This window comes from Triticum aestivum, chromosome 6B (assembly GCF_018294505.1).
Source record: "Triticum aestivum cultivar Chinese Spring chromosome 6B, IWGSC CS RefSeq v2.1, whole genome shotgun sequence".
Lineage (NCBI taxonomy): Eukaryota > Viridiplantae > Streptophyta > Magnoliopsida > Poales > Poaceae > Triticum > Triticum aestivum.
The window spans coordinates 569,352,435-569,379,145 of record NC_057810.1 but is presented as its reverse complement, the minus strand read 5'-3'; the positions used below and the strand labels follow the sequence as shown (position 1 = coordinate 569,379,145).

General features: G+C 46.0%; 1 protein-coding gene and 1 non-coding gene across 2 annotated transcripts; both read right to left on the bottom strand.

Moving 5' to 3' along the window:
* Nucleotides 1-2,888: 2,888 nt before the first annotated feature.
* On the bottom strand, nucleotides 2,889-3,083 carry LOC123140243 (U2 spliceosomal RNA). Its single transcript, XR_006469888.1, has one exon. It is a non-coding gene; the product is annotated as a U2 spliceosomal RNA (small nuclear RNA).
* Nucleotides 3,084-3,134: 51 nt separating this feature from the next.
* LOC123134440 (blue copper protein) lies at nucleotides 3,135-5,082 on the bottom strand. Its single transcript, XM_044553691.1, has 2 exons — nucleotides 4,778-5,082; nucleotides 3,135-3,781 (listed from the first exon to the last, which is right to left on the bottom strand). The coding sequence occupies exons 1-2, from the start codon at nucleotides 5,007-5,009 to the stop codon at nucleotides 3,264-3,266; spliced, it is 750 nt and encodes a 249-aa protein (XP_044409626.1). The 5' UTR covers nucleotides 5,010-5,082; the 3' UTR covers nucleotides 3,135-3,263.
* Between the last annotated feature and the right edge of the window lie 21,629 nt (nucleotides 5,083-26,711).

The following is a 26,711-nucleotide window of genomic DNA, read 5'->3' as shown; positions in this document are numbered from 1 at the left end:
CCACCGGTGGACAGAATCCCTAACATCTGGTATCAGAGCCAGCATCGCCATGCCTTCCTGAGGGGCTTCTCAGGGGGACGGGATGTTAGGGTGCTGTCCACCGGTGGAGGCTGGCTTGATTTAGTCCCACCTTGCTTACGGGAGGAGGCCATGACCAACTTATAAGGGAGAGTATCCCTCCTCCTTTCAGTCCGGGCTTTTGGGATGGAGTGGGCTCTCTGCTGAATGTTGGCCCATGTACGCATAAACGTCCAGAACGTAAGTAGAGTGTGGACTAGATCAAGTTGGAAGCTAACATGAAGTGGCATACTGAAGACTTATGTTGAGTTGATCTTCAATTGCTGTAGCCGATGTTGATATAGTGGCTGAAGGAAGACGAAGCATCCAAGCAAGCTTGCATACCCCCACAGAGCACCATATTTGAGTGTGTTGGGAATAGATCTGTTGCCGTCACTCCTTCATTCCCCATAGTGGCGAAAAACGAGGGTAGAGAACACTTGATCAACCCTCCTCATCTGCCAATTGCATCACACAATTAATTGAATGAAATCTTATATTGAAAATTTGCAAAGAAAAATGAAAATAGAAGGATTTTTTTACCAAGCAGCAATTTGTTGAACACCTGACTGAAATGAGAAGGAAAATGTTTTTACCACGTAGCCATTTTCTCAAAGACCTACCAGGCGTGGGGGAGGATGATGTGCAGCATCCGGTTGGAATTGGCATCAGACGTGGAGGTCGCCAGAGGGGCCAAGGTGGCCGAAGTTGATTGCTGCCCTCGTCGACGCTCTCAGGCGCAGAACGGGAGCTTGCCGTTGGCCAGCTCGGGAGGAAGGGTTGGCTGAGGAGCGGGCGTAGAGAATCTCGAGAGCTCACGTGGTGACCGATGAAGACTCCCTAGAGTAGGGGTGATCCGTAGAGGTGGATGACAGCTCAAGCGATGGCCGATGGCACCTAATAGTTCGACTCCACAATAGGAGCAGGCGACCGTCGCAATGACAACTCGGGAGGTGGCTTTGGCGGACTAGTAGGGAATGTCAGGGGCATAGGAGGTCATACTGAAAAAGGCTTATAGCGCCGCTTTATAAATAACACAAGCCACCACATACAACAAGTGTCATCAAATTCGAAGGTCCACAACAACAAAAAGAGAGGAAAGAAACCAAAGGAGTCCGAGGCACTAAAAACTGGTATTGCCTAGAGGTCTCAGCCAACACAACCCCTAACAGATAAAGAGTTCAAGGAGGATAAGTGACAATAATCACATGTGACACCAGGTCCTTGTAGTTTTCCTTAAGGTGTCGATGGCCGCCCACTCACGCCTCTTGCTCAAGGGTCTCCAAAGCTGCACGAACCACATAAATTCTAAATATCATCAGTGGCACATGTGGGAATGATATGATTAATAACTAGCTTATTTCTAGTACACCACAACGTCCACACCACGGCTCCAAAGTTCACCCAAATCAACTTTCAGACCCAGTCATCACTGATGGTAATGGAATGGTAAACATTGGAAAGTTTGAAGGGCACCAGCCACTCCCACACATAGTGGTGGAGCTATGTACAAGTCCCCCCCGGCCAACTTTGTACCAAACTATGAAGAATTTCTTTGGGAGGGGACTTAGAAGAGACTTTTTTATAGCATTTTACACCCTCAAACACTCGTGTTTTAGCCTTGCCCCCCCCCCCAAATGGTTTCTACCTAGCTCCGCCACTTCCCACACACTTCCCTAATGCAGCTCCAAAGAAACCGAGCCAAGACATAGGAGAAAAATATATGATTCATGCCCTAATCAAACATGGCAAAGAGGGCAATGGTCGTCTCCTGGCCCATTGCGCTTTAAAAATTGATCTCCTAGTGGCAAATAACGACGATAGGCATCGAGATCGACCCTTTGACCGTGAAGTTTTCATCTAGATCCCTGGCATGTGGAGGGGATCATAACAACACCCCTAATAGATACACCCGCTGGCATTGCCACCGATGATATGCTAGAGCACCGATATCTCACCCGGAGTCTCACCCGCGCCACACCGAGGTACCACGATCACTAGCCCACCTCGAGGGCAGGCCTGCCCCACCAAATCAGGCCTACAAATCATAATCTGGGAGCCATCACCGCTGAAGCACCACCAGCACCAGGATCCCACACTGCCTACGCTCATCGTCATCCAAACATCCAAGGAGAAAAGCCACCAGCGTCGCAATGCTACTCGCTGGAGAGTTAGACATGCATCCCACCATCCAGGGATGCCGCCTTGGCATCCACCACCTTCACTGCCGACCACCAGAGTAGGGACGAGAAAGTACATCCTTTGCATGTGCTAGGGCACCCCCGGCGCACAACCAAGGCTATTTTGTGCTGCAGCCTCACATCGAGGTTGTCGATTGCTAGAGACAGGGTGGGATGGCACTCCTTCCACACCCAAGGCACCCAACCTCGTCCCTAGCCCGATCTAGGGAAGAGCCGCTCTGGCCTACCACCCGACCTGCCCATGGAGGCGGCTTCGCCACTCAATTTGGCCACTCTAAAACAGGCACGGGCGGACCAGGGACCCAAAACGGACGACAATCACCAATCTGCATCACTGTTGTCCCTGCCAGATAGCGTCCTTTGGTGGCAACAATGGAGAGAAGGATGGAGAGTCCGGTAACGATTAGGTTTCAACTTTCAAGCCACCCATGTCACTCCACACAAGAGCAACGCGGGGTTGAAGGTTTTTCTTTTCTCGCTTTCAGATGCTCGCGGTGGTCACTCTGTGACATACCGACGGCAATCCGTGGCCATGCGCTAAATATACATGTTGAGGACTGGGTGGAAGTTGCCTAGTAGGTTAACCAAACGTTCATCATATATATACATCTGCCTTGAAAATAATTAAAAAAAATCCGCGTCTTTTCAGGCTATAGTGCAACGCACTGGTTGACAACCGAGGAGGGGCCAGTGGCAAGCCACTGTGGTGGATATCCCCACAAAAAATAAATTTAATATGGTTATGGGAATGTACTTCATATCAGATATTAAATTGATAAGAACATAAACTACATTTGATATTAGTCAAAAGATCGAGGAAGGTGCCGTAAACTTTTCATTGGTGTACAAAAGCACACCTAAAAAAACATGTTACGATGAGAAAAAATAACTATTTTTCTGTAGGAAAAAAAGGAGTGGTCCAGCAGCAACATACCATAACTATATATAAATTCGAATACCGTTTAGTTCCAACTCCTGCTTCACTGACAGCGTGACCCTATTCGCTCAGGGAGCAACCAAAAATGCTAAGGTAACCACAACAGCAACTCCCAAGAAACGACTGCCCACCGCTCTACAGTCAGCGTTGTTGCCATCCGTGTAGTCACTGGCGGTGCCGGCGCCGGCGCTGGCATTGGCGGCGACCGGCCCCTGCGAGACCGAGAAGGCTGACCCAGCGGGTGGCGGTGCGAGGGCGCCTTCCTTTGGTGGTGGTGCGAGGACGCCTTCCTTTGGCGACGGCGACGGCGGGTGGGCGAGAGCGGGCGGCAAGCCGTGGCCGTGGGCTACCTTGATCTGGAAGCGCATGCCCTGCTGACACTGCACGCCGCCGTCGGCTTCCGAGAAGAAGTAGTTGGTGCCCTCGTAGAGGAGAGGGACAGAGATGGCGTCGGTCTCCTCGAGGCCGCCTACGCCGCCGCTGTAGATGTAGGTCTCCAGCCCGTCGTCCTCGCTGGGATCGCAGAGGGAGTAAGTGGTGGAGTTCGAGGTGACCACCACCGACGAGTTATCGTTCGTCTTGAATACTGGCAGGAAGAAATAGGTAGTGATCAGCATGAATTTGGTTTAGTTGAGTGTAACTGGCTCATGGTTGAGCTGTTCGATGCAAAGAAGTGTAGTATATAACTACACAAATCAGTGATTAAGTAAACTACATGACACTGAATGATCACTTAGGCCTTGTTCGCTTTGGGAGGGTTTGAAGAGGTTTGAAAGGGATTGAAGGGGATTAAATCCCTTGCAAGTCAAAATCCTTCTCAAACCTCCCCAATCCCTTCAATCCCTGTGGCAAGGGGATTAACCGAATATGGCCTTAAGAGGATTGCTGATGCTAGAGAAATACTCCCTCTGTTTCAATATATTTTTAAGTTTAAGTTCTGTTCTAAGTTAAAACTTTTTTAAATTTAAGCAAGTCTGTAGAAAAATGTACCAGCATTTCTAACACTATTTTGTGCCTGATAGGATTGAACTTTCTAATAAATATGCACTATGCGGATGACATGATGCGGAGGCTAAGGGAGGTGTTATCTTCCATCATTAAAAAAATTCGTGCTTTACTAGGTGACATACAAAAACCTACCAGTATATTAAAGTCAACGAATGTCAGAATGTACAGAAAGATTCTAATTTTCCTATAGCTAGATCTGGATCTAAGTTCTGAATTATTGGTTGCTTCAAGTTTCATGGCCTCTTGTTCGTTTTTCTTGAAGAACTGTGCTTGCACGAATTTGTTTGCCTCTCCACTTCTCTCAAGGTACCCCTTTTTAGGATGCAGTAAATCTGTACTTCAGACAGTAATTCTAAGTGTATACTCTTCATAACTAACTAAACCGAAGGCCCAACAATTTCATGACATGTAGAATTATGGATCCCCATTTTCCTTATTATGCATCAGAAGTTCAGAACACTAGCTCGATTGGTTTCTTTCTTTCTCACACTCACTGCACATTGTGCGACAGGAACTGTACCGCAGAAAGAAGCAGAAGCAAACTGAATTAGCAGTTGGTTTAGGTTGGACGTACTGAGGTAGTCGCCGAGGTAGAATGTCTCGTCGGCGGCCCAGGAGGAGTAGTTGCCCGACGTGGTGTTGCTCGTCGCGTTGAAGAACCACCCGTCGGCGCCCCCAACCGTGTGGTTCATGTACGCCAGCGGCGCCGGCAAGGCCGACGGCGCGTCCTGCGCCGTCGCCGGGCTTGCCAGGACGGCCAGCGCGGCGACTGCGGCTAACGCGGCCGCTCGTAGAAGGCGCGCCATGGAGCCTGAGCTTGGGAGCTAGCTATGGCTTGTCGATGGCCAGCAGAGCTTTTATCTAATGTCCTGTGCTCTTCTGTTAGACTAATCCAAACTATATATACAGTACTAGGCCGTGTGGATTCGTTAATCGACTCCCCGTTAGTAGTAGTATGGACGTGATGGAGCTTGCCGGTTGATTAGTTTAGAGGAATCATAAATGCTCACACTTAAACTTCCACTGTTCCACACACGGTGTCATGTGCATCTTTGAGTAATGTTTGACCCACCGGATACCACCCGCAGTTACCATTTCTCTACCACCTAAAAGAAATAAATAATCCCCTAAAAAAAGTAGTGTTTCTTTTTGTCAAACTCATTTTTTTAAACATCAATACAAACACAAGCGCTCATATATACGCCCATACACTTACCCCTATGAACGCACGCACGCACATCCTATCCTTATGAGCATCTCCGAGAGACTGAGCCGGCATATTATTTTGATATTTTATGAAGTCATCGTAGGCGCCTCGTAGTCGACGAAAACGTCTCCTCCCATTAAACGTGCATTGCCAGAAATTCTAAAATAAATCCACGATAAATACGAACACTAGGACTTGAACTCTGCTAGGCTGGGAATACCGTTGTCCACATAACCGAATACCGTTGTCCACATAACCATCCAACCACAGGTTTGTTCGCGTCAAATTCTTCTTCGTCAACCGGGTTTTGCCCCTCCCATCATGTTCCTTCATTTATTTATTTTATTTAGCTAAATTTTTTCAGCACGTCATATTTGACCGCATCTTTCAAATATGCCACTCAATCATATTGATTTACTTATCTTTTGCAGCACTACATGAACTTCACCTTAATTAACTTACCTTTTTTCAATAACATGGAATTACGCCATTCGATTTCACATCATATTTCATCACACCTTCGTGTATGCCACTCAATCATATTAACTTACTTACCATGCATAACCTAGACTACAAAATTATTTTGAGACAAAAAATATTTGACCCCGTGGCAACGCACATGCACGTAACGAGTTGATTAAAAGGAAGATAATCAGGTCCACGGCTCTGTATAAAGATTACCTTGCATGATCACAAACAAAAATGAACATATGCATAGGGGATCGAGGAAAAGGTAAATACTACTCCCTTTGTCCCATAATATAAGAACGTCTTTCAAGTTAACATAGTTTGAAAACCGTTCTTATATTATGGGACGGAGGGAGTACCTCTGTAAACTTTTATAAGACGTTTTAGATCAACCTAAAACATCTTATAAAAATTTACTGAGAGAGTAGGTCACAATGCAAAAGTTGTGGGTAAACAAAACAAAATGTTTTTTCTAAGATAAACAGGGAGGCATGCCCCGGTTCCATTAACTCATAATGAAACCACCAAAATGATCTTACAGTATCTTCAAAACGGAGTAGGTTCAAATAGCAAACTGATGACCCACAAGTATATGTGATCAATCGTAGTCCTTTCGACAAGTAAGAGTGTCGAACCCAACGAGGAGCAGAAGAAAATAACAAGCGATTTTCAGCAAGGTAATTTTTGCAAGCACTGAAATTATAAGTAACAGATAGTTTGATAGCAAGATAATTTGTAATAAGCAAGTAACAATAACGGTAATAAAAGTGCAGCAAGGTAGCCCAATCCTTTTGTGGCAAAGGACATGCAGGAATGGTATCTTATAATAGGTAAAAGATTCTTGAGGGCACATGGGAATTTCATCTAGTCACTTTCATCATGTTGGTTCAATTCATGTTTGCTACTTTGATAATATGGTACGTGTCGTGGAATTGTCACGTCAGATGTCCTCGTGAAAGGACTTAGTTGTGGAGCCATCGCAACTAGGAAGCTTGAAGGGGTTAAATCGGGACAAAGGACACGAGAGGGTTTATACTAGTTCGGCCCCTTACGGTGAAGGTAAGGCCTACGTCTAGTTGGGTTGGTATTGATGTTTCGATGACCAGGGAGCGAGATATGCTATGCCCGGCTCTCGATGAGTTGATCCTTGCCTTAAGCCGCCAGCAGGTCGTCCCCTTATATACACGGGTTGACGCCCTGTGACTTGCAGAGTCCCGGCCGGCTTATAAACAATGTCCGGCTCGGTGACTAGTCAAATCTACCTCATGTTACAAGTCATGCCATCATGGCGGTTTACTACAACGGGCTTAAGTCGCCTGTGGGCCTTGAGCCCTTTATTAAATTGCCATCTTCATGCTTGGTCTTGGGCTTCTCTCTGACGAGTCTCTTGGTGTAACCCGGCCCCTCCTGGGCGGCTTACACAAATAGTTATATCCCCAACATTAGGCCCCAGATTGATTTGAACCTGTTCATGTCAATCTAAAAAATATTTTTTAAAGAATTAAATCTTCAGTCTTCTGACTATACAGACGGTTTTTGTTAACCCGCCATGACGTCATCTTCTGGATCCATCTTAACCCAGCGTGACGTCACTCTTCCTTTAATTCGTTTTCTATTCCATCGAATCCTTCAACTGATCTCTTCTTTATTGATTGTTCCGAAAATCGAGGCATCGGGGCCGCTGGATAGTAATTCTTATCTCCTCGTTTCCTGCGCTGTCTCAGTTATCCTCTCCCTATAAATAGCCGCGACTTAGGTCTTTCCCTCTTTTATCCTTTCAGTCGTCTTCTTCCTCTCCTCTCTGCCACTCAAGCTCCGCCGCCATCGCCATCGACCCCCTCGTCTTCATCGACTCAGGCTACTGCATCGACCTGGCTTTGACCAGAGACCGACGGCGAACCTCTGCAGCTCGTCCTCATCCGTGAGTTCCTCTCTTCCCCTTTCTTAGATCTACGTTAAAGCTCTGCCGAGTTCATTGGTGTTCATCACTGCCCGATGCAAACCCTTGTTAGTTTTCACTTCCAATGCCCTGTTTAGATCGAAAAAACTGTGCAGAATTGCTGCGATAGTTGTTTGTGTTGATCTTGCATAGAAATAAATCTCATTTCCCTTGTTTAGAAACCCTCTTCGAGTGTATGAACTTCTCTGCCCTGTTTTTAGGTCTAGATGATTTCTCTTTCAAAGCAATACTTTGATTCAGAATAATAACTGTCATCTGTGAAACTTGTTTCTATCACCCGACAAACTTCTTCTTCCTCTCATGATCTTAAGAGTTCTTGAATTGCTCTTGACACTGCTAGCGGCTTAAATATTATTGCACAATCACCCTTATGTCATTAGGCCCCTTTCTTTAAGCCGCCACTTTGAATAATTTTAGATATTTCTCCCGGGTTAAAGTTGAACCGGAGCTTTCTTTTTGTGTCGTAGGCCACTGTTGTCATGGCTCCTAAAGCGGCCAAAGCCCCTGTGACTTGCAATTGGGTTCCATCCACAGTGACCAAAAGCAAACTTGCCGAGTTCGTCAAGTCCGGCCATCTGCCGAAGAAGGAGGTCATGTCTTATCGTGTCCCTAACCCGTCTGAGGAAATACCTCAACCCAAAGACGGGGAGGTAGTAGTTTTCATGGATCACATGAACCGGGGATTTGCCCCTCCCGGCTCAAAATTCTTTAGGGAAGTTCTGAATTTCTTTGACCTTAGACCTGAAGACGTTGGACCCAATTCCATGTCAAATCTCTGCAATTTTCAAGTCTTCTGCGAGGTGTACCTGGGAGAGGAGCCAAGTCTGCTTTTGTTCAGAGAACTCTTCTTTTTGAACCGGAAAAATGAGCGTGCCAACGGGCCTAGTCTTGAACTCGGTGGCATCTCAATCCAACGGCGGAGAGACTGTCTTTTCCCTTATGCTGAACTGCCAAGTCACCCGAAAGACTGGAACCAGACGTGGTTCTACTGTCAAGATACCTCACCGGCTGATGAGAAGCCTCTGCCCAGCTTTCGCCCCCTGCGCCTCGAATCCAATCATCTGCTGGCAGATAAGTTATCCGCTGTTGAGTGCCTGCCTCTCAACCCCACCATCAGGAAGATCAAAGCTCTTCTAGGGAACGGGTTAAACGGCATCGATCTGGTTCAAGTCTGGGTCACCTGGCGGATACTACCATTAAGCCGCTGTTCCGGCTTAATGTGCACTTACACAGGCGAAAAGGATGACCCAATGCGTCAAAGTCCTGATGATTTACCAGATGATGTGGTAGATGCTACAGTCCAATCTCTGTTCAAGGAGGGCACTGTGACCAGCAATGCCTTCGGCTTACTTCCCTTCTGCAAGAAGAACCCGACCCCTGCGGTAAGTTATCAAAAATACTCTTTAACATGTTATGCCTTCTTGTATTTATGATTCCTTATCTTTTTCCACAGGTCGATGACAATTTCTGGAAGGTCAAATATGACCATGAGGCCGCCAAGCAAGCCAGGGCAGCCAAGAAAACTGAAAGAAAGACTGCCAAGATGGGAACCTCAAAGAAGAAGAAACCCAGCGCCTTCGACTTGCTCAAATTGGATGATACTTCTTTGGATGATGAAGAGGTAATTCTTTAATTTTCTTAACTCCCCTGTTGCTATTTTACTGACATTCTATCTTTTCAGGAGGATACTGGGAACAGTCAAGCAGTTGAAGAAGAGGTAACTATAATCTCTTCCGACTCAGAGCCTTTGCCAACACAAAAAATCTGAAGGGTGACCCAGAAAGTAAGATTTTCACATCCTCTAGCTTACCAAGATCCTCAATTTCTTTTGAAGCAACAACAGCTTGAGAACCGGAGGCAAACTTGGGCCACTCAAGACGTCGAACTCTCCTCCGGCTTACCTGATGTAACCAGGAAGCGTCGAACCGAGGTTACCTCTGATTTACATTCTGCTTTTCCTTTGGCGGGTCTAATTCGCCAACCTCTCAATTCATCTGACTCCGATTATCAGGATGCTTCTCCGTCTTTCGACGAGTCGATGCAATCAAACATGCCGGTTTTTAAAACAGCTCCCGGGTAATGCAACCTTTCTTACTTTAAGTCTTTCCATACTTATACATTGATACTCATCCTTCCACTTTGATTGACAGCCTGCAAGTGAAACCCAGCAAGAGGGCCAAGAAGAACAAACCGTCCCAAGACCTGGTGGTCACTGAACCAGCGATTGACTCATCCGTTCTTGACGGCTCCACTCATCAGACACCGCCTGAACCGGCTTTTGATATTCCGGTGTCAACCTCTGACCCGCCTGCAGAAAATGTTGTCCATGATTCTGATAACCCGGAAGTTCCTAGCCCGGTCAAGACGACTGATCCAGAAGTTGTGTTTCTGAAAAGCCAATATGTTGAACCGGGCCAGCCTACTGTTCTTGCTCAATGCACTGCCAAGGAGGAGTTTGCTCAACGTCGGAAAGCCAAACAAGATATCACTGATTATACTCACCTAAGCATTGGTGATATAGTCTCGGGTTATCTGAACCAAGTGCACAATAGCCGTGACCTAGAAATTGACACGGTGAAGCAAATACAACATAAATCTGAGGTATAACTTTAGCTTTTTCCTGAACCGTACTTACTGTACCAGCCCCCAAGTCTATTGCTTATGAATGAATATGCTATAGACTTAGAAATCTACTTACTGTTAGTATGTCCGGTTTAAAGTGAATACATTTAACCCGGTGATAGCATGAAACTTTGAATTGACACATTAGTCCCCAAGTGTCAAGTATCTTTACTTGTAAAATGCTTGGGACTTTAGTATGTATGACTTGGCAAATAAGTTAAAAAAATTCTTTGAGCATACATTAGCCCCCAATTGCCAAATATTTGTACTTGTAAAGTGTTTGGGACTTGAATGTTACCTTATCATGATCCTTACCATAACCTCGTGCCAATATAGGTCACCATAAGTCAATTTGAATCGGAGATTGCTGACCTGAAGAGCCGACTGAAGCTTCAAGAGCTTGAAACTCAAAAAGCAAACTCCAAGTTTGAATTCAGCATCTCTGAACAAGAGAAATTGAAGAAAAATTTTGAGTCGGAGAAAAAAGCTTGGGTTGATGAGAGGGCTTCATTAGTGACTCGGGCCGAGACAGCAGAAGCATCTCTTGCAGAGGCAACAACTGAACTGTCCGACTTAAAGCGGCAAATATCCCAAATGGTCTCAGCCATTTTCGGTAAGCCACTCTGAAAAACCTTAAACATTGTAATCTTCCAAGGATTATTGCGATAATTATCTCCGGCTTATTGTTATGCTTGTGACCATACAGGTCCCAGGAGTACCAACCTTAAGCAGAACATGCTGATCAAGCTCAAGGCGGTTTATACCCTTGTGGAACAGCTGTACTTCGGGTCACAACGTGCCTTGGCCGTTGTGGCCTTATCAAATACTTCTCCTCGCCTCCTACAAGATGTGCTGAAGCATCTCGCAGTGCTACCTCAACGGATTAAAGATTTAAGGCAGGCATCTGCAAGAGCCGGAGCCGTAGCCGCATTAAGCCGGGCAAAGGCATGGGTGCCAGAGCTTGACTTGGATGATCTTACTCTTGGATATCCAAGCCTGAAGGAGGATGGCTCTGTATTTGATGATCAAGACTTTGCTGCCTATGTAAAAGTCGTTCGTCCCTTGGCGACTCTCATTGGCAATGATACTGATCTCACTAAGTATTCGCCGGGCTATGATAGCGAGAACCGGAGAATCCCAAACGTTCCGTATGACCAAGTCAGCCTGATTCCTCCAACACGTAAGCATACCTTTGCCCCTGAAGTGGACCCGGCCGGTTTAATAGATGATGAAGCTGAATTTGAAGCCTTGAGCGGCATTGACTGGGCCTCGTCCACCTTCCAGGACAAAGCAATCGATGGAGAGGCGGGGAAGGATAACCCGGAGCCATCAAGGCCGCCACAGGAATGAGCTACCAGGTGTCTTAACTTTTGTCAAAACGATGCCGCACTTTATTCAGGCTCGGGGAGTCTTGTAATAGGATAGAAAAACTTCTCAATGTTTGTCATGCCTTCGTGCATGTGTATGGCACTTAACAATTTCGTAAGCCGCCATTAGCCTATATCCCCAGCTTATGTTGACCGTTTTGTCTCCTTGAAGTTAAATTTTCCTTGCCTTACTCTGCACATAAAACAAACAAAACTCTCTTGGGCGGTTTACTGCGCCAGGGGTTTATAAAGTATTTGATAACCCGGAACCTAGCACAAAAACGTCATATATAGGCCGATTTAGGATTATTTATAATCGTAATAGCATACCTGCGAGCCCTTGGGTAACCTTCCTGGTTCACATGTACCTGGCACTTGTAGAACTTGGGGTAGTCAATATTGAACCGGAAGAACCAAGAATCATCTCCTCAAGAAGGTTCAAAGACAGTTAAAGTAAGGTTCATAAGCAATGTTCCCAGGCTCCTGATTCGAATACGATCAGAGAACCGTCCCAAAGGGGTTAAGCTGTGATTCAAATATGATCAAGAAGCCCCCAAGTGGCTTTGGCGATGCCGATCAAGTGGGTATCGACAGCTATGTTCTCTTTGGTTCGAATACGACCTATGTTTGAACAGGAAGCCCCCAAGTGAACATATGAGTTGTTTAATGACGCTGATTCGAATACGATCCACGTCAGACCCAAAGGGGTTAAGCTATGATTCAAATATGATCAAGAAGCCCCCAAGTGGGTTTGGCAGTATGCCGATCAAGTGGGTATCGACAACTATGTTCTCTTTGGTTCGAATATGACCTATGTTTGAACAGGAAGCCCCCAAGTGACCATAGCTAGATTCAGATATGATCATAAGCCGGACCAAAGGGAAAGCCGGATTCAGATATGATCCGGTCCCTGTTGGTAGTGTCCGTCACCTGATAAAGAAGACATAAACACATTTTTTATGGAAAAAAGGACAGAGGTCCTGCTTTATTGCTTATATAATATGTACAACGTCAACGTATATACGTCTTAAGAGCCAAAGGCTTTAAGTATAGTAAGGCCATAGATGAGCAATATTCCATGGCCGGCGAGTCTCCTCCTCCGATTTACGTGAGTCTTTGTGCTCTCGAACATCAATGAGGTAGTATGACCCGTTGTTTAGATTCTTGCTGACCACAAAGGGCCCTTCCCAAGGCGGGGATAGCTTGTGCATGTCAGATTGATCTTGGATGAGCCGGAGCACCAAGTCGCCTTCCTGAAAAGCTCTGCTCCTAACCCGGCGACTGTGATAGCGGCGCAGGTCCTGCTGGTAAACCGCCGAGCGGGCTATTGCCAAGTCTCGCTCCTCATCCAATAGGTCAAGTGCCTCCTGTCGAGCCTTTTTGTTATCCGCCTCAACGTAAGCCGCCACACGGGGTGAGTCATGTTGTATGTCACTTGGCAGAACCGCCTCTGCTCCATAGACCATGAAGAAAGGTGTGTATCCCGTAGATCTGTTAGGCGTAGTGTTGATGCTCCATAGCACGGAGGGTAACTCCTCTACCCAACAACCCGGAGTCCGCTGTAAGGGGACTAAAAGCCGGGGCTTGATGCCTCTCAGGATCTCTTGATTAGCTCTTTCTGCTTGACCATTGGACCGGGGATGAGCAACAGCCGAAACATCAAGCCGGATATGTTCTCTTTGACTGAACTCTTCCATGGCACCCTTAGAGAGATTAGTGCCATTGTCAGTTATGATGCTATGTGGGAAGCCAAAACGAAAAATCACCTTTTTTATGAACTGAACTGCCGTGGCTGCATCACACTTACCGACCGGCTCTACCTCAACCCACTTGGTAAACTTGTCCACTGCCACCAGCAGATGTGTCTTTTTATCCTTAGACCTTTTAAAAGGTCCAACCATGTCAAGCCCCCAGACCGCAAACGGCCAGGTGATTGGGATCATCCTCAATTCTTGAGCCGGCACATGAGCTCGTCGTGAGAACTTTTGACAACCGTCACATTTGCTGACCAGATCCTCTGCATCAGCATGAACCGTCAGCCAATAGAAACCATGACGAAAAGCTTTGGCTACGAGAGATTTTGACCCGGCATGATGGCCGCAATCCCCTTCATGGATCTCACGGAGTATTTCTTGGCCTTCTGTAGGCGACACACAGCGTTGAAACGCCCCAGTGACACTTAGATGGTGTAACTCGCCGTTAACAATCGCCATGGACTTGGAACGCCTGATAATTTGTCTTGCCAAGGTCTCATCCTCACGTAACTCACCCCGGGTCATGTAAGCCAAATTGGGCACTGTCCAATCCGGGATGACATGAAGAGCCGCCACCAGTTGTGCCTCTGGGTCTGGCACCGCTAATTCTTCCTCGGTAGGCACCTTGACTGAAGGGTTATGCAAAACATCAAGAAAGGTGTTCGGTGGCACCGGCTTACGTTGAGATCCCAGCCGGCTTAAAGCATCAGCCGTCTCGTTCTTCCTTCGATCAATGTGCTCCACTTGATAACCCTTGAAATGTCCAGCCACAACATCCACTTCTCGTTGATAAGCCGCCATGAGAGGATCCTTGGAATCCCACTTGCCTAACACCTGCTGAGCGACGAGATCTGAGTCGCCCAGGCACCTTACCCTGCTTAAGTTCATCTCCTTAGCCATCCGAAGACCATGAAGCAAGGCCTCGTACTCAGCTGCATTGTTAGTACATGGGAACATAAGCCGAAGGACATAACGAAATTTGTCACCTCGAGGGGAAGTTAAGACAATCCCAGCCCCCGAGCCTTCTAGCTGCCTGGACCCGTCGAAGTGGATAGTCCAATATGTGTTATCTGGCTTCTCCTCAGGTGCCTGCAACTCTATCCAATCATTGATAGAGTCTACCAAGGCCTAAGACTTAATAGCAGTCCGAGGCATGTACTTCAAACCATGAGGCCCAAGCTCAATAGCCCACTTGGCAACTCGTCCTGTGGCCTCCCTATTCTGGATGATGTCTCCCAAAGGGGCAGAACTTACCACAGTTATAGGATGACTTTGAAAGTACTGCTTCAACTTCCGGTTGGCCATAAACACTCCATAAACGAGTTTCTGCCAATGTGGATATCTTTGTTTAGACTCAATGAGTACCTCACTGACATAATAAACCGGCCGCTGAACCGGATACTCCTTGCCAGCCTCCTTACGCTCCACCACAATGGCAACGCTGATGGCTCGTGAATTGGCAGCCACATATAACAGCAAAGGCTCTTTATCAATTGGAGCCGCGAGAACCGGTGGCTCAGACAATTGTCTTTTCAAGTCCTCAAAAGCAGCATCAGCGGCATCGCTCCAGACAAAAGTGTCTGCCTTCTTCATCATTTGATACAGCGGTAGGGCCTTCTCACCTAACCGGCTTATGAACCGGCTTAAAGCGGCGACGCGACCCGCCAATCGCTGAACATCATTGATGCACGCCGGTTTAGCCAGAGAGGTAATTGCCTTAATCTTCTCCAGGTTAGCTTCAATGCCTCTGTTTGATACCAAAAAACCCAAAAGCTTGCCTGCAGGTACACCAAATACACACTTGGCCGGGTTAACCATCATCTTGTAAACCCGGAGATTATCAAAGGTCTCTTTTAAATCAGATATCAAGGTTTCCTTTTCTCTGGACTTCACCACAATGTCATCCACATAAGCATGAACATTACGCCCAATTTGATCGTGCAAACAGTTCTGCACACACCGCTGATAAGTCGCCTGGGCACTTTTGAGTCCAAATGGCATAGATACATAGCAGAAGGCTCCAAACGGAGTGATGAAAGCCGTCTTCTCCTGGTCCTTAACTGCCATTTTGATCCGATGATAACCAGAGTAAGCATCCAAAAAGCTCAAACGTTCACAACCCGCCATAGCATCAATAATTTGATCAATACGGGGGAGGGCAAAGGGATCAGCCGGACAAGCCTTGTTTAAATCAGTGTAATCCACACACATCCGCCAAGTGCCGTTCTTCTTAAGGACAAGCACCGGGTTAGCCAACCACTCTGGGTGAAAAACTTCCACAATAAACCCGGCCGCTAAGAGCCGGGCCACCTCTTCCCCAATAGCTTTCCCTCTCTCCTCGTTGAACCATCGGAGAAACTGCCTGACCGGCTTATACTTTGGATCAATATTGAGAGTGTGCTCAGCGAGTTCCCTCGGTACACCCGGCATGTCAGAAGGTTTCCATGCAAAGATGTCCCGGTTCTCAAGGATGAACTCGATGAGCGTGCTTTCCTATTTAGGATCCAAATTGGCACTGATACTGAACTGTTTAGAGGCATCTCCTGGGGTAAAGTCAACAAGCTTTGTCTCAGCGGCCGATTTAAACTTCAACGCCGGGTCATGCTCAGTAGTTGGTTTCTTGAGGGAGGTCATGTCCGCCGGGTCGACATTGTTTTGATAAAATTTGAGCTCTTCGGCCGCACAAGCCGACTCAGCATAAGTCGCGTCGCCTTCTTCACATTCCAGGGCCACCTTCCGACTTCCATGCACAGTGATGGTGCCCTTGTGACCCAGCATCTTGAGCACCTCAAATGTTAACTTCTCAGCCCTGGAATCATGTTCGTCTCCGAAGGCCACCTCTAGCTCAATCTTGCCAACTGGGTAGGCCGATTTACCCGGGACCACCCCATGGAAAACAGTCTTGGATGTTCTCAAATTCTTCTCAGTCAACCCCATGCACTGAAAGGTCTCATAGTAGAGGATATTGATACTGCTACCGCCGTCCATGAGTACCTTAGTGAACTTATATCCACCAACCTGGGGTGCCACCACCAAGGCTAACTGACCCGGATTATCGACCCGCGGAGGGTGATCCTCTCTGCTCCATATAATTGGCTGCTCTGACCACCTCAAATAACGAGGAATTGTCGGCTCAACAAAATTTACGGCCCTCTTATGAACCTTTTGGTCACGTTTGCACAAGCTAGTGGTAAACACGTGATACTGTCCACCACTCAACTGCTTTGGATGGCTTTGGTAACCCGGCTGCTGCTGCTGCCCTCCTTGACCAGACTTCTGCTGATTATTACCACCTGGGTTCCCTTGAAAACCGGAATTTGAGCCACCGCCCGGGCCATGAAAGCCGCCAGCCCCTGAGCCGCCGCCAGATCCATGACTGCCATCGAAGGTGTTGGAATTTTTAAACGCCTTCATGATCACGCAATCCTTCCATAGGTGTGTGGCGGGGTGCTCCCGGGTGCCGTGTTTTGGGCAGGGCTCATTGAGTAGTTGCTCAAGAGATGGGTCTGACCCGCCTGACCGAGGCGGCTTATCCTTATATCTCTTGTTGTTACATCGCGCGTTGGCATTGGCCACAAACTCTGGGTTACCGTCCGCCTTACGCTTATTGCCGCCTTGATTCCCCGGGTTATGCTGCTGACCCTTTCCATTGCCCTTCCTTTTTCCCTTCCCTGTCTTCTCATCGTCAGACATGGGATCCTTGGTACTATCAGAATCGGCATATTTGACTAAAGCCGCCATCAGTGTACCCATATCCGTGAGGTCACGTTTAAGGCGCCCCAGTTTCTGTCTCAGCGGCTCAAAGCGGCATTTTTTCTCCAACATAAGGACTGCAGAGCCGGCATCCATCTTGTCGGAGGAATGAATGATCTCCTTGACCCGGCGTACCCAATGGGTGGTGAACTCACCTTCCTCTTGCTTGCAATCCGTCAAGTCCACAATCGACATAGATTGCTTACAGGTGTCCTTGAAGTTCTGGATGAACCGGGCCTTTAAGTCGCCCCATGAACCAATGGAATTGGGTGGCAGACCCTTTAACCAAGACCGGGCCGTTCCATCTAGCATCATGGTGAAATATTTAGCCATCGCTGCGTCACTAACTTCCAATAGCTCCATGGCCATCTCATAACTCTCAATCCATGCTCCGGGCTGCAAGTCGGCTATGTAATTCGGCACCTTTCGAGGTCCCTTGAAGTCTTTGGGCAACCGCACATTACGTAAAGCCGAAACTAGACAAGGAACACCACCGGTTCTAGTGGCGACTCCCGCCTCAACAGAAGTTGTGCGATACTCTTGAAAATCTTGATGTGCCATCTGTTGAGCCGCCGCCTGAGCCGCCTGCTCGTTCTCCTGACGTATTCGATCTTGCACCGGGTTATAGCCACTGGGCTGGTTACGGTGTTGGGCGTTGCTTGACAAAGCTTCCGACTCCATGTGTCTGCTATAACTCGGGCTCCGGTTCTGGCGAGGTGGTGCTACCCAGGGCGGGGGAGTTGAATGAATCCTGTCCCGGCTGTAAGAATAGGTCTCCTGATGAGCTAAGGCCGTCTGGAGGAGTTCTCTGACTCTCCGGGTCTCTACTGCCGCCGGGTCATCACCCTCCATAGGAAGAGTCACCAAACGCGCTGAAGCTGCGATTAAGTTCTCCATGGGGTTGGAAAAGTGACCCGGTGGAACCGGTACATAACGCTCACGTGAGGTGGTGCCATCTCCCGAGGCTGAGTCGGCCCTCCTGTTCCGGCTGTCATAAACTGATTGGCCTCCGACGGGTTACTTGGGCCGGCTCCGGGTGTAGCAAAAAGAACCCAAGGGTCGTAATTTAGAGGTAACCGAGACTGAGTCTTCTGATGTCTCCTCCTCATTACCTCATTGGATGCATTTAAGCTCATCGTGAGCTGGTAAGCTTATGACTATAAGCGCTGTGCCCGGGCGTCGAGAGCCACCCGCTCTGTAGCTAGTCTAGTATCCTTAGCTGCTAAGGCCTCCTTGGCCTGAGCTATCTCCTCATGCACCTGCGCTACCGCTGCGTCATGCTCATCTTTGTCTGCAGGAATAACCATGGCGGTTAACAGGGCCGTAAGCTTGTCCATGAGATCCATCAACACCTGAGCCGGTGGGCGCACGGGGCCGCCTGCCTCGGCTACTCCTAATCTGGATGTGATCACTGCAGCAGCTGTAGAGTTTGAACCGGGCTGAGTTCCAGTCATGAAGATCCCTGCCCATCTTGGCGGCTCATACGGGTCCAGAATACTGCTGCCATCTGAACAGCCCTCGAGCGCGCCGTCTTGTACCTGATACAACGAATCCGTTGAGCCGGTGGACGAATCACCGTCTGGGAGGACGGCCGTCTCACCCCCATCTTCAGATTCTTCAGAAAATTCCTCTCCATGGACGCAGCCCACGAAGGCACGCCTTACGACCGGTTGAGCCCGGGTCTTCCCCGCATGCTGAGCCATCTCGACGAGGTCGGTGCAGTTGTCTGGCTCAGGGCCCGGCTCACCGATCCGGCCGATGAAGACGTGGATTCCGCCGACGGGGACCCGGTATCCGTACTCAATTGAGCCGGGGTCGGGACCCCAGCCTTCGTCGTCGATGTAGATCTTGCCGCGACGACTCTTGGTCATCCGGCCCACTACGTATCCCTTGAGCCCTTCAAAGTTGCCCTTCAAGAACTCAAATCCACCGTGCGCTGGCCCCATGGTGGGCGCCAACTGTCGTGGAATTGGCACGTCAGATGTCCTCGTGAAAGGACTTAGTTGTGGAGCCATCGCAACTAGGAAGCTTGAAGGGGTTAAATCGGAACAAAGGACACGAGAGGGTTTATACTAGTTCGGCCCCTTACGGTGAAGGTAAAGCCTACGTCTAGTTGGGTTGGTATTGATGTTTCAATGACCAGGGAGCGAGATACGCTATGCCCGGCTCTCGATGAGTTGATCCTTGCCTTAAGCCGCCAGCAGGTTGTCCCCTTATATACACGGGTTGACGCCCTGTGGCTTGCAGAGTCCCGGTCAGCTTATAAACAATGTCCGGCTCGGTGACTAGTCAAATCTACCTTATGTTACAAGTCATGCCATCATGGCGGTTTACTACAATGGGCTTAAGTCGCCTGTGGGCCTTGAGCCCTTTATTAAATCGCCATCTTCATGCTTGGTCTTGGGCTTCTCTCTGACGAGTCTCTTGGTGTAACCCGGCCCCTCCTGGGCGGCTTACACAAATAGTTATATCCCCAACAGTATGTGTGTGGACCGGTGTTTGGGTGATGTTCTTACTTGAAAAAGCCTCCAACTTATGATTAACCCCCTCACAAGCATCTGCAACTACGAAAGAAGAATTAAGATAGCAATCTAACCATAGATAGCATTAAACATGTGGATCCAAATTAGCCCTCACGAAATAGCGCATAAACTAGGGTTCAAGCTTATGTCACTTTAGCAACCCATCATCTAATAACTGCTCCAAAATGCATTCCCTTAGGCCCAAAGATGGTGAAGTGTCATGTAGTCGACGTTCACATAACACCACTAAGGGAATCACAACATACATACCATCTAAATATCGAACGAATATCAAATTCACATGATTACTTGCAACATGACTTCTCCCACGACCTCAAGAACAAAGACAACTACTCACAAATAATATTCATTCTCAAGATCAAAGGGATATTAAATAACACAATGGATCTGAACATATAATCTTCCACCAAATAAACCATCTATCATCAAATACAAGATGTAATCAACACTACTAGTCACCCACAGGTACCAATCTTAGGTTTTGATACAAAGATTGAACACAAGAGATGAACTAGAGTTTGAGATGAGATGGTGATTTTGAAGATGTTGATGAAGATTGGTCTCCCAAGGATGAGAGGGTTTTTGGTGATGATGATGGCTTTGATTTCCCCCTCCCGGAGGGAAGTTCCCCCGGCAGAATCGCTCCGCCAGATGGCAAAAGTGCTCCTGCCAAAGTTCCGCCTCGAGACGTCGGGGCTTCGTCCCGAAAGTCCTCTCCTTATTTTTTCTAGGTCAAAAGACCTTATGTACTAGAAGATGGGCACCGGAGGTGGGCCAGGGCCACAACTACCCACCAGGGCGCCAGAGGGGGGAGGCGCGCCCTGGTGCCTTGTGGGCGCCTGGGTGACCCCCTCCGGGAGTTCTTTATTCCAATATTTTCATATATTCAGGTATAATTCTCCGTGAAATTTCAGCTCATTTGGAGATGTGCAGAATAGGTATCTCTGACATAGCTTTTTCAGGTCCCGAATTCCAGCTGCAGACATTCTTCCTCTTTGTGTAAACCTTGCGTATTATGAGAGAAAAAGCATTAGAATTACTCCATAAAGTGTTAGAATGAATAGAAACACTACAAATAACAATAGGAAAACATGATGCAAAATGGACATATCAACTCCCCAAGCTTAGACCTTGCTTATCCTCAAGCGAAAACCGATATCGAGAATCATGTCCGCATGTTTAGAGAGAGAGGTGTTGATAAAACAAAATATGGACATAGTAGCATCATGGTAATTATCATAACAGCAATAAACTTTATCATATAGCTTCTTATGAGCAAGTAACAATTTATCACAACATCAAAGTGTGAAGCATAAACTTTCTAGAAAGCAAACAGACTATGTTCTCAGTCAACTTTGCAATTACAATTCATCATATTTTGAGGAAGGGTCTCATGTCGGAGCCTTTTGGCAAATCCACATGCTCAACCATCATTAGTCTTCTATGATGGCTAACACTCACAACATATATATGAGCAAAAAGCTTCAACCGGACACATAGAAAGATAGGGGCTTATAGTTTCGCCTCCCAACTTATTCACCTCAAGGGTGATGTGTCAACAATATAATAACTCATGATCACTCACATTCAACTCGATATATGTGCCTAGATCTTTCCCCACCACATGATGCTTGCAAAAGAGAAAATATAAAGGAATAGAGGAGAATACTTTGACTCTTGCATAAAAAGTAAGTACATAAAAGTAAAAGATAGACTCTTCACAGAGGGAAGCAAAGGTTGTCGTGCAATTTTTGGTTTTATATGCACAATCTCTTAATGCAAAAGAATGTCACATTATATTGCCCCTTATGATAGCACCCTTTATTATGTAGTCTGTCACTTTTATTACTTTGCCATCACAAGTTCGTTCAACGCTTATTTTCCCTTACACTAAAAGGTCAAACACATTTAGAGGCAATTTTTATTGTCCTTTTTGCACCGATGACAACTTACTTGAAGGGTCTTACTCAATCCATAGGTAGGTATGGTGGATTCTCAAAACATGAATTTGGGTTTAAGGTTTTTGGATGCACAAGTAGTATATCTACTTAGTGCGGATTTTTGGCTAGCAAAGATATTGGGCAAGCACCACATGTTAGAGGATCTATGACAATATAACATCTATGTGAATATGAACAAACATAAATCATTACGTTATCTTCCTTGTCCAATGTCAACAATTTGGCATAAGATATTTAATGGGGGCTCACAATCATAGAAGATATACAAGATAGTATATTTGCATGTGAATCTTATTTTTCCTTATTAATTCTTTCCTGAATTGCATCATTGACCAATGCTATGTTTGTCAACTTTCAATAAATTTTACCACTTATACTTTTCTGAAAATAAAATAAATAAATAAAAATTGCAGCAAGGTATTTTTGTGTTTTTGGATTAATAGATCTAAAAATAAAAGTTGCAAATAAATAAAAAGGCAAATAGCAAAATAGTTCTGAAAGTATATGATGACAAAATAGACCCGGGGCCGTAGGTTTCACTAGTGGCTTCTCTCGAGAAAAATAGCATACGGTGGGTAAACAAATTACTGTTGGGCAATTGATAGAACTTCAAATAATCATGACGATATCCAGGAAATGGTCATTATATAGGCATCACATCGAAGATTAGTAGACTGACTCATGCCTGCATCTACTACTATTACTCCACACATCGACCGCTATCCAGCATGCATCTAGTATATTAAGTTCATGGAAAACGGAGTAATGCAATAATAATGATGACATGATGTAGACAAGATCTATTATGTAGAAATAGACCCCATCTTATTATCCTTAATAGCAACGATACATACGTGTCGGTTTCCCTTCTATCACTGGGATCAAGCACCGTAAGATCAAACCCATCACAAAGCACCTCTTCCCATGGGAAGAAAAATCGATCTAGTTGGTCTAACTAAACCAAAAATTCGAAGAAGAAATATGAGGCTATAAGTAATCATGCATATAAGAGATCAGAAGGCTCAAATAACTTTCATGGATAAAGACATAGATCTGATCATAAACTCAAAGTTCATCGGATCCTAATAAACACACCGCAAAAAGAGTTACATCAAATAGATCTCCAAGAGACCATTATATTGATAATCAAATGAGAGAGAGGAAGCCATATAGCTACTAACTACAGACCTGTAGGTCTACAATGAACTACTCACACATCATTGGAGAGGCACCAATGAGGATGATGAACCCCTTTGTGATGGTGTCTAGATTGGATATGTGGTTTCTGGAACTTGTGGCAGCTGGAATTGATTTTCGTTGCCTCTCCCAGGGTTTGTGGAATATTGGGGTATTATAGAGCAAAGAGGCGGTGCGGGAGGCGCCCATGTGGGTTGTGCCCCCTCGGGGCACCCCCTGGTACTTCTTTGGCCGATCTAGTGTCTTCTGGTCCAGAAAAAATCACCAAAAAGTTTTGCTGCGTTTGGACTCCGTTTGGTATTGATTTCCTACGAAGTAAAAAACAAGCAAAAAATAGCAACTGGCCCTGGGCACTATGTCAATAGGTTAGTGCCAAAAAAGGATATAAAGTTGCTATAAAATGATTTTAAAACATCCAAGAATGATAATATAACAACATGGAACAATAAAAAATTATAGATACGTTGGAGACGTATCAACATCCCCAAGCTTAATTCCTGCTCATCCTCGAGTAGGTAAATGATAAAAACAGAAATTGATGTGGAATGCTACCTAACATGTTCATCACATATTCTTTTATTTGTAGCATGGACAATTGGACTCTTATATGATTCAAAGCATTAGTTTAGTTTTGGCATGAAGATTTCAATACTTGAGTATATCATGAAATAAGGAAATATAAAATAAAGCTCAAGTCTGCGACTTCCACGAGCTACTACGACCTCGACACCGGCCACGAGCTTGCTTTCTATGGAACTCAAGACCCCGAGGAGTATCTCGAGTGGGAGCGCAAGATGGACGACTACCTCAAGCTACATCAAGTCTCTTCCGAAGATCAAGTGAAGTGCGCCACATGTAACTTCCACGACTACGCGTCGACATGGTGGCTTCACACACCTTCGAAGACCTTCGACATGAGTTGGCACAAGATGAAGAAAGCTATGCGGCGAGAGTTTTTGCCTTCCACCTACATGGAACAGCTTCAACACCAATTGGAGAACACCATACAAGGATCCAAGTCCATCAAGGAGTACTTGAAGGAGATGAAGAAAGCCTTGCGATGAGTCAGAGTGTTTGACCCCATTTGGATGAAGTTCCACTTCATGATGGGATTGAACAACGACATCTCCAAGAATATCTTCCATGAGAACTACAAGTCCCTCGACGACCTCTACATTGGTGTTCTCAAGGCACAACAAGAACTCATGAAGGCCAAGGCTTCTCCACCCCAAGCTCCACGACAACGAGCATGAGGATAGTACCACCAAGATGTCCAAGCCCAATGAGCTCCAAGACGACGCTCCCAAGTTCGACTTCACCGCCATCCCTCTTTGTGGCATTGATGTTGCCGAGTCTACCATGACTCTTTTTCAAGACGGTGCAACGACGACTACGACTACAGAGCCTCTCAAGGATCATGCTTTGGAGGCGAGCGACAAGGTGGTGAGCAAGGATGATGCTTCCATCTTAGGAGGTGAGAGTGATGATGTGCCATCTTTGGCCTTCATCCACGGCAACGGTGACGAGATGGTTGAGCATGGGATTTTCCCTTCAACCACGGAGATGTATGATGATTTGGGTGACTTGTGCCACCATATTGAGAGTGAGAGTGACTTCACCACTAGCACCATATATGATGAGTTGCCCCAATTCCCATATGAGGAGAGCCACAACCCCACCACTTGAGTGGGATGAGTGACTCCACCAAATGTGACTTTGAGTGCACCTATTTTGAGGGAGTGAGTGAGCCACCACATAGAGAGAGTGTGATAGTTGATAGGGCATGTGAGGCCACTTCGATTTATAACGACTTAACCTCTACCTCTATTGTGTCTTCTCATTTGGTGCTAGGTCCCATATATGATGACGCGCCCATACTTGACGACTTCGTCCTCCCTTTGGACAAGATGATGGCCATGGTGGAATATGATGCAAACCCACATGGTTCCATCAAGATGATGATATTGACCACCATTTGGTATTTGCCACCTCACCTACACCACATGAGTGGAATGAGAAAGGTAACATAGGTGAAGGTGATGCTCTTGTCCGACTAGTGGACATTCTTCACATTGATTGCTTGCATGATGTTGATCCCCCTATTGCCATGCTTCATGCTAGTATGATTTCCCCATGCGATGATTTACCCATTTATGATGAGTTTGATGATTGCCATGTGGAGTTTATTAGTTGTGCTGCCATGTTACATAGGATTTCTTGTGACAATTCTCTAGGTCACATCATGTTTGACAATCCGCTTGACTTGTCATATGTTATGCATGAGATCAACAATATGTCATATTTGCAATCTCATCGTAGTAACTATGCATATGCCATTAAAATAAACCCAATTTGCACATATGGAATAGATGACAAGCCCATGGTTATTGGCATTTGTTTTTCTTGTGATGATATTGATATGCTCCCTTTGCATCATTTCAATCATATGCCATGCCATGACCACTTAGCTTCAGATATGCATTCTTTTGGATGTTGTTCATCTTCCATATGATGTTTCCGATATTGCTCATGAGGAGACCCCCATAGTTCCTCATACATTTTAGGAGATTTTGATCCACCCCATCCATTGCATGAATCCCATGATTGTGTGCACCATATGCATCCCATGAATAAAAATGCTATTGTTGTGGCACACACTTGCTATACTTATATGCTCAATTTGTCTCCCCATCGTGTTATACATAACAACTATTCTTTGATGATGGATGGAATTGCTACCTCTTGAGCTTGCGTTCGTTTTCCCTTGAAGAGGAAAGGGTGATGCAACAAAGTAGCATAAGTATTTCCCTCAGTTTTGAGAACCAAGGTATAGATCCAGTAGGACACGATGCACAAGTCACCGAATACCTGCACAAACAATCAAGAACTTGCAACCAACGTGATAAAGGGGTTGTTAATCCCTTCACGATCACTCGCAAAAGTGAGATATGATAGAGATAGATAAACGGTAAAGTAAATATTTTTGGTATTTTTGGTTTATAGATCGAAAAGTAAAGATTGCAAAATAGTAGATCAGAAACTAGCAAGACGTAAAAAAGATTCAATAATATGGAAAAGAGACCTGGGGGCCATAGGTTTCACTAGTGGCTTCTCTCGAGATAGCATATATATTACAGTGGGTGAACAAATTACTGCCGAGCAATTGATAGAAAAGCACATAATTATGATGACATCTAAGGCAATGATCATGAACATAGGCATCACGTCTGTTTCAAGTAGACCGACTCCTGCCTGCATCTACTACTATTACTCCACACATCAACCGCTATCCAGCATGCATCTAGAGTATTAAGTTCATAAAGAACGGAGTAACGCATTAAGCAAGATGACATGATGTAAAGGAATTAACTCAAGCATTATGATGAAAACCCCATCTTGTTATCCTCGATGGCAACAATACAATACGTGCCTTGCTGCCCCTACTATCACTGGGAAAGGACACCGCAAGATTGAACCCAAAGCTAAACACTTCTCCCATTGCAAGAAAGATCAATCTAGTAGGCCAAACTAAACCGATAATTCAAAGAGACTTGCAAAGATATCAAATCATGCATATAAGAATTCAAAGAAGAACCAAATAATATTCATAGATAATCTTGTTCATAAATCCACATTTCATCGGATCTCGGCAAACAGACCGCAAAAGAGTATTACA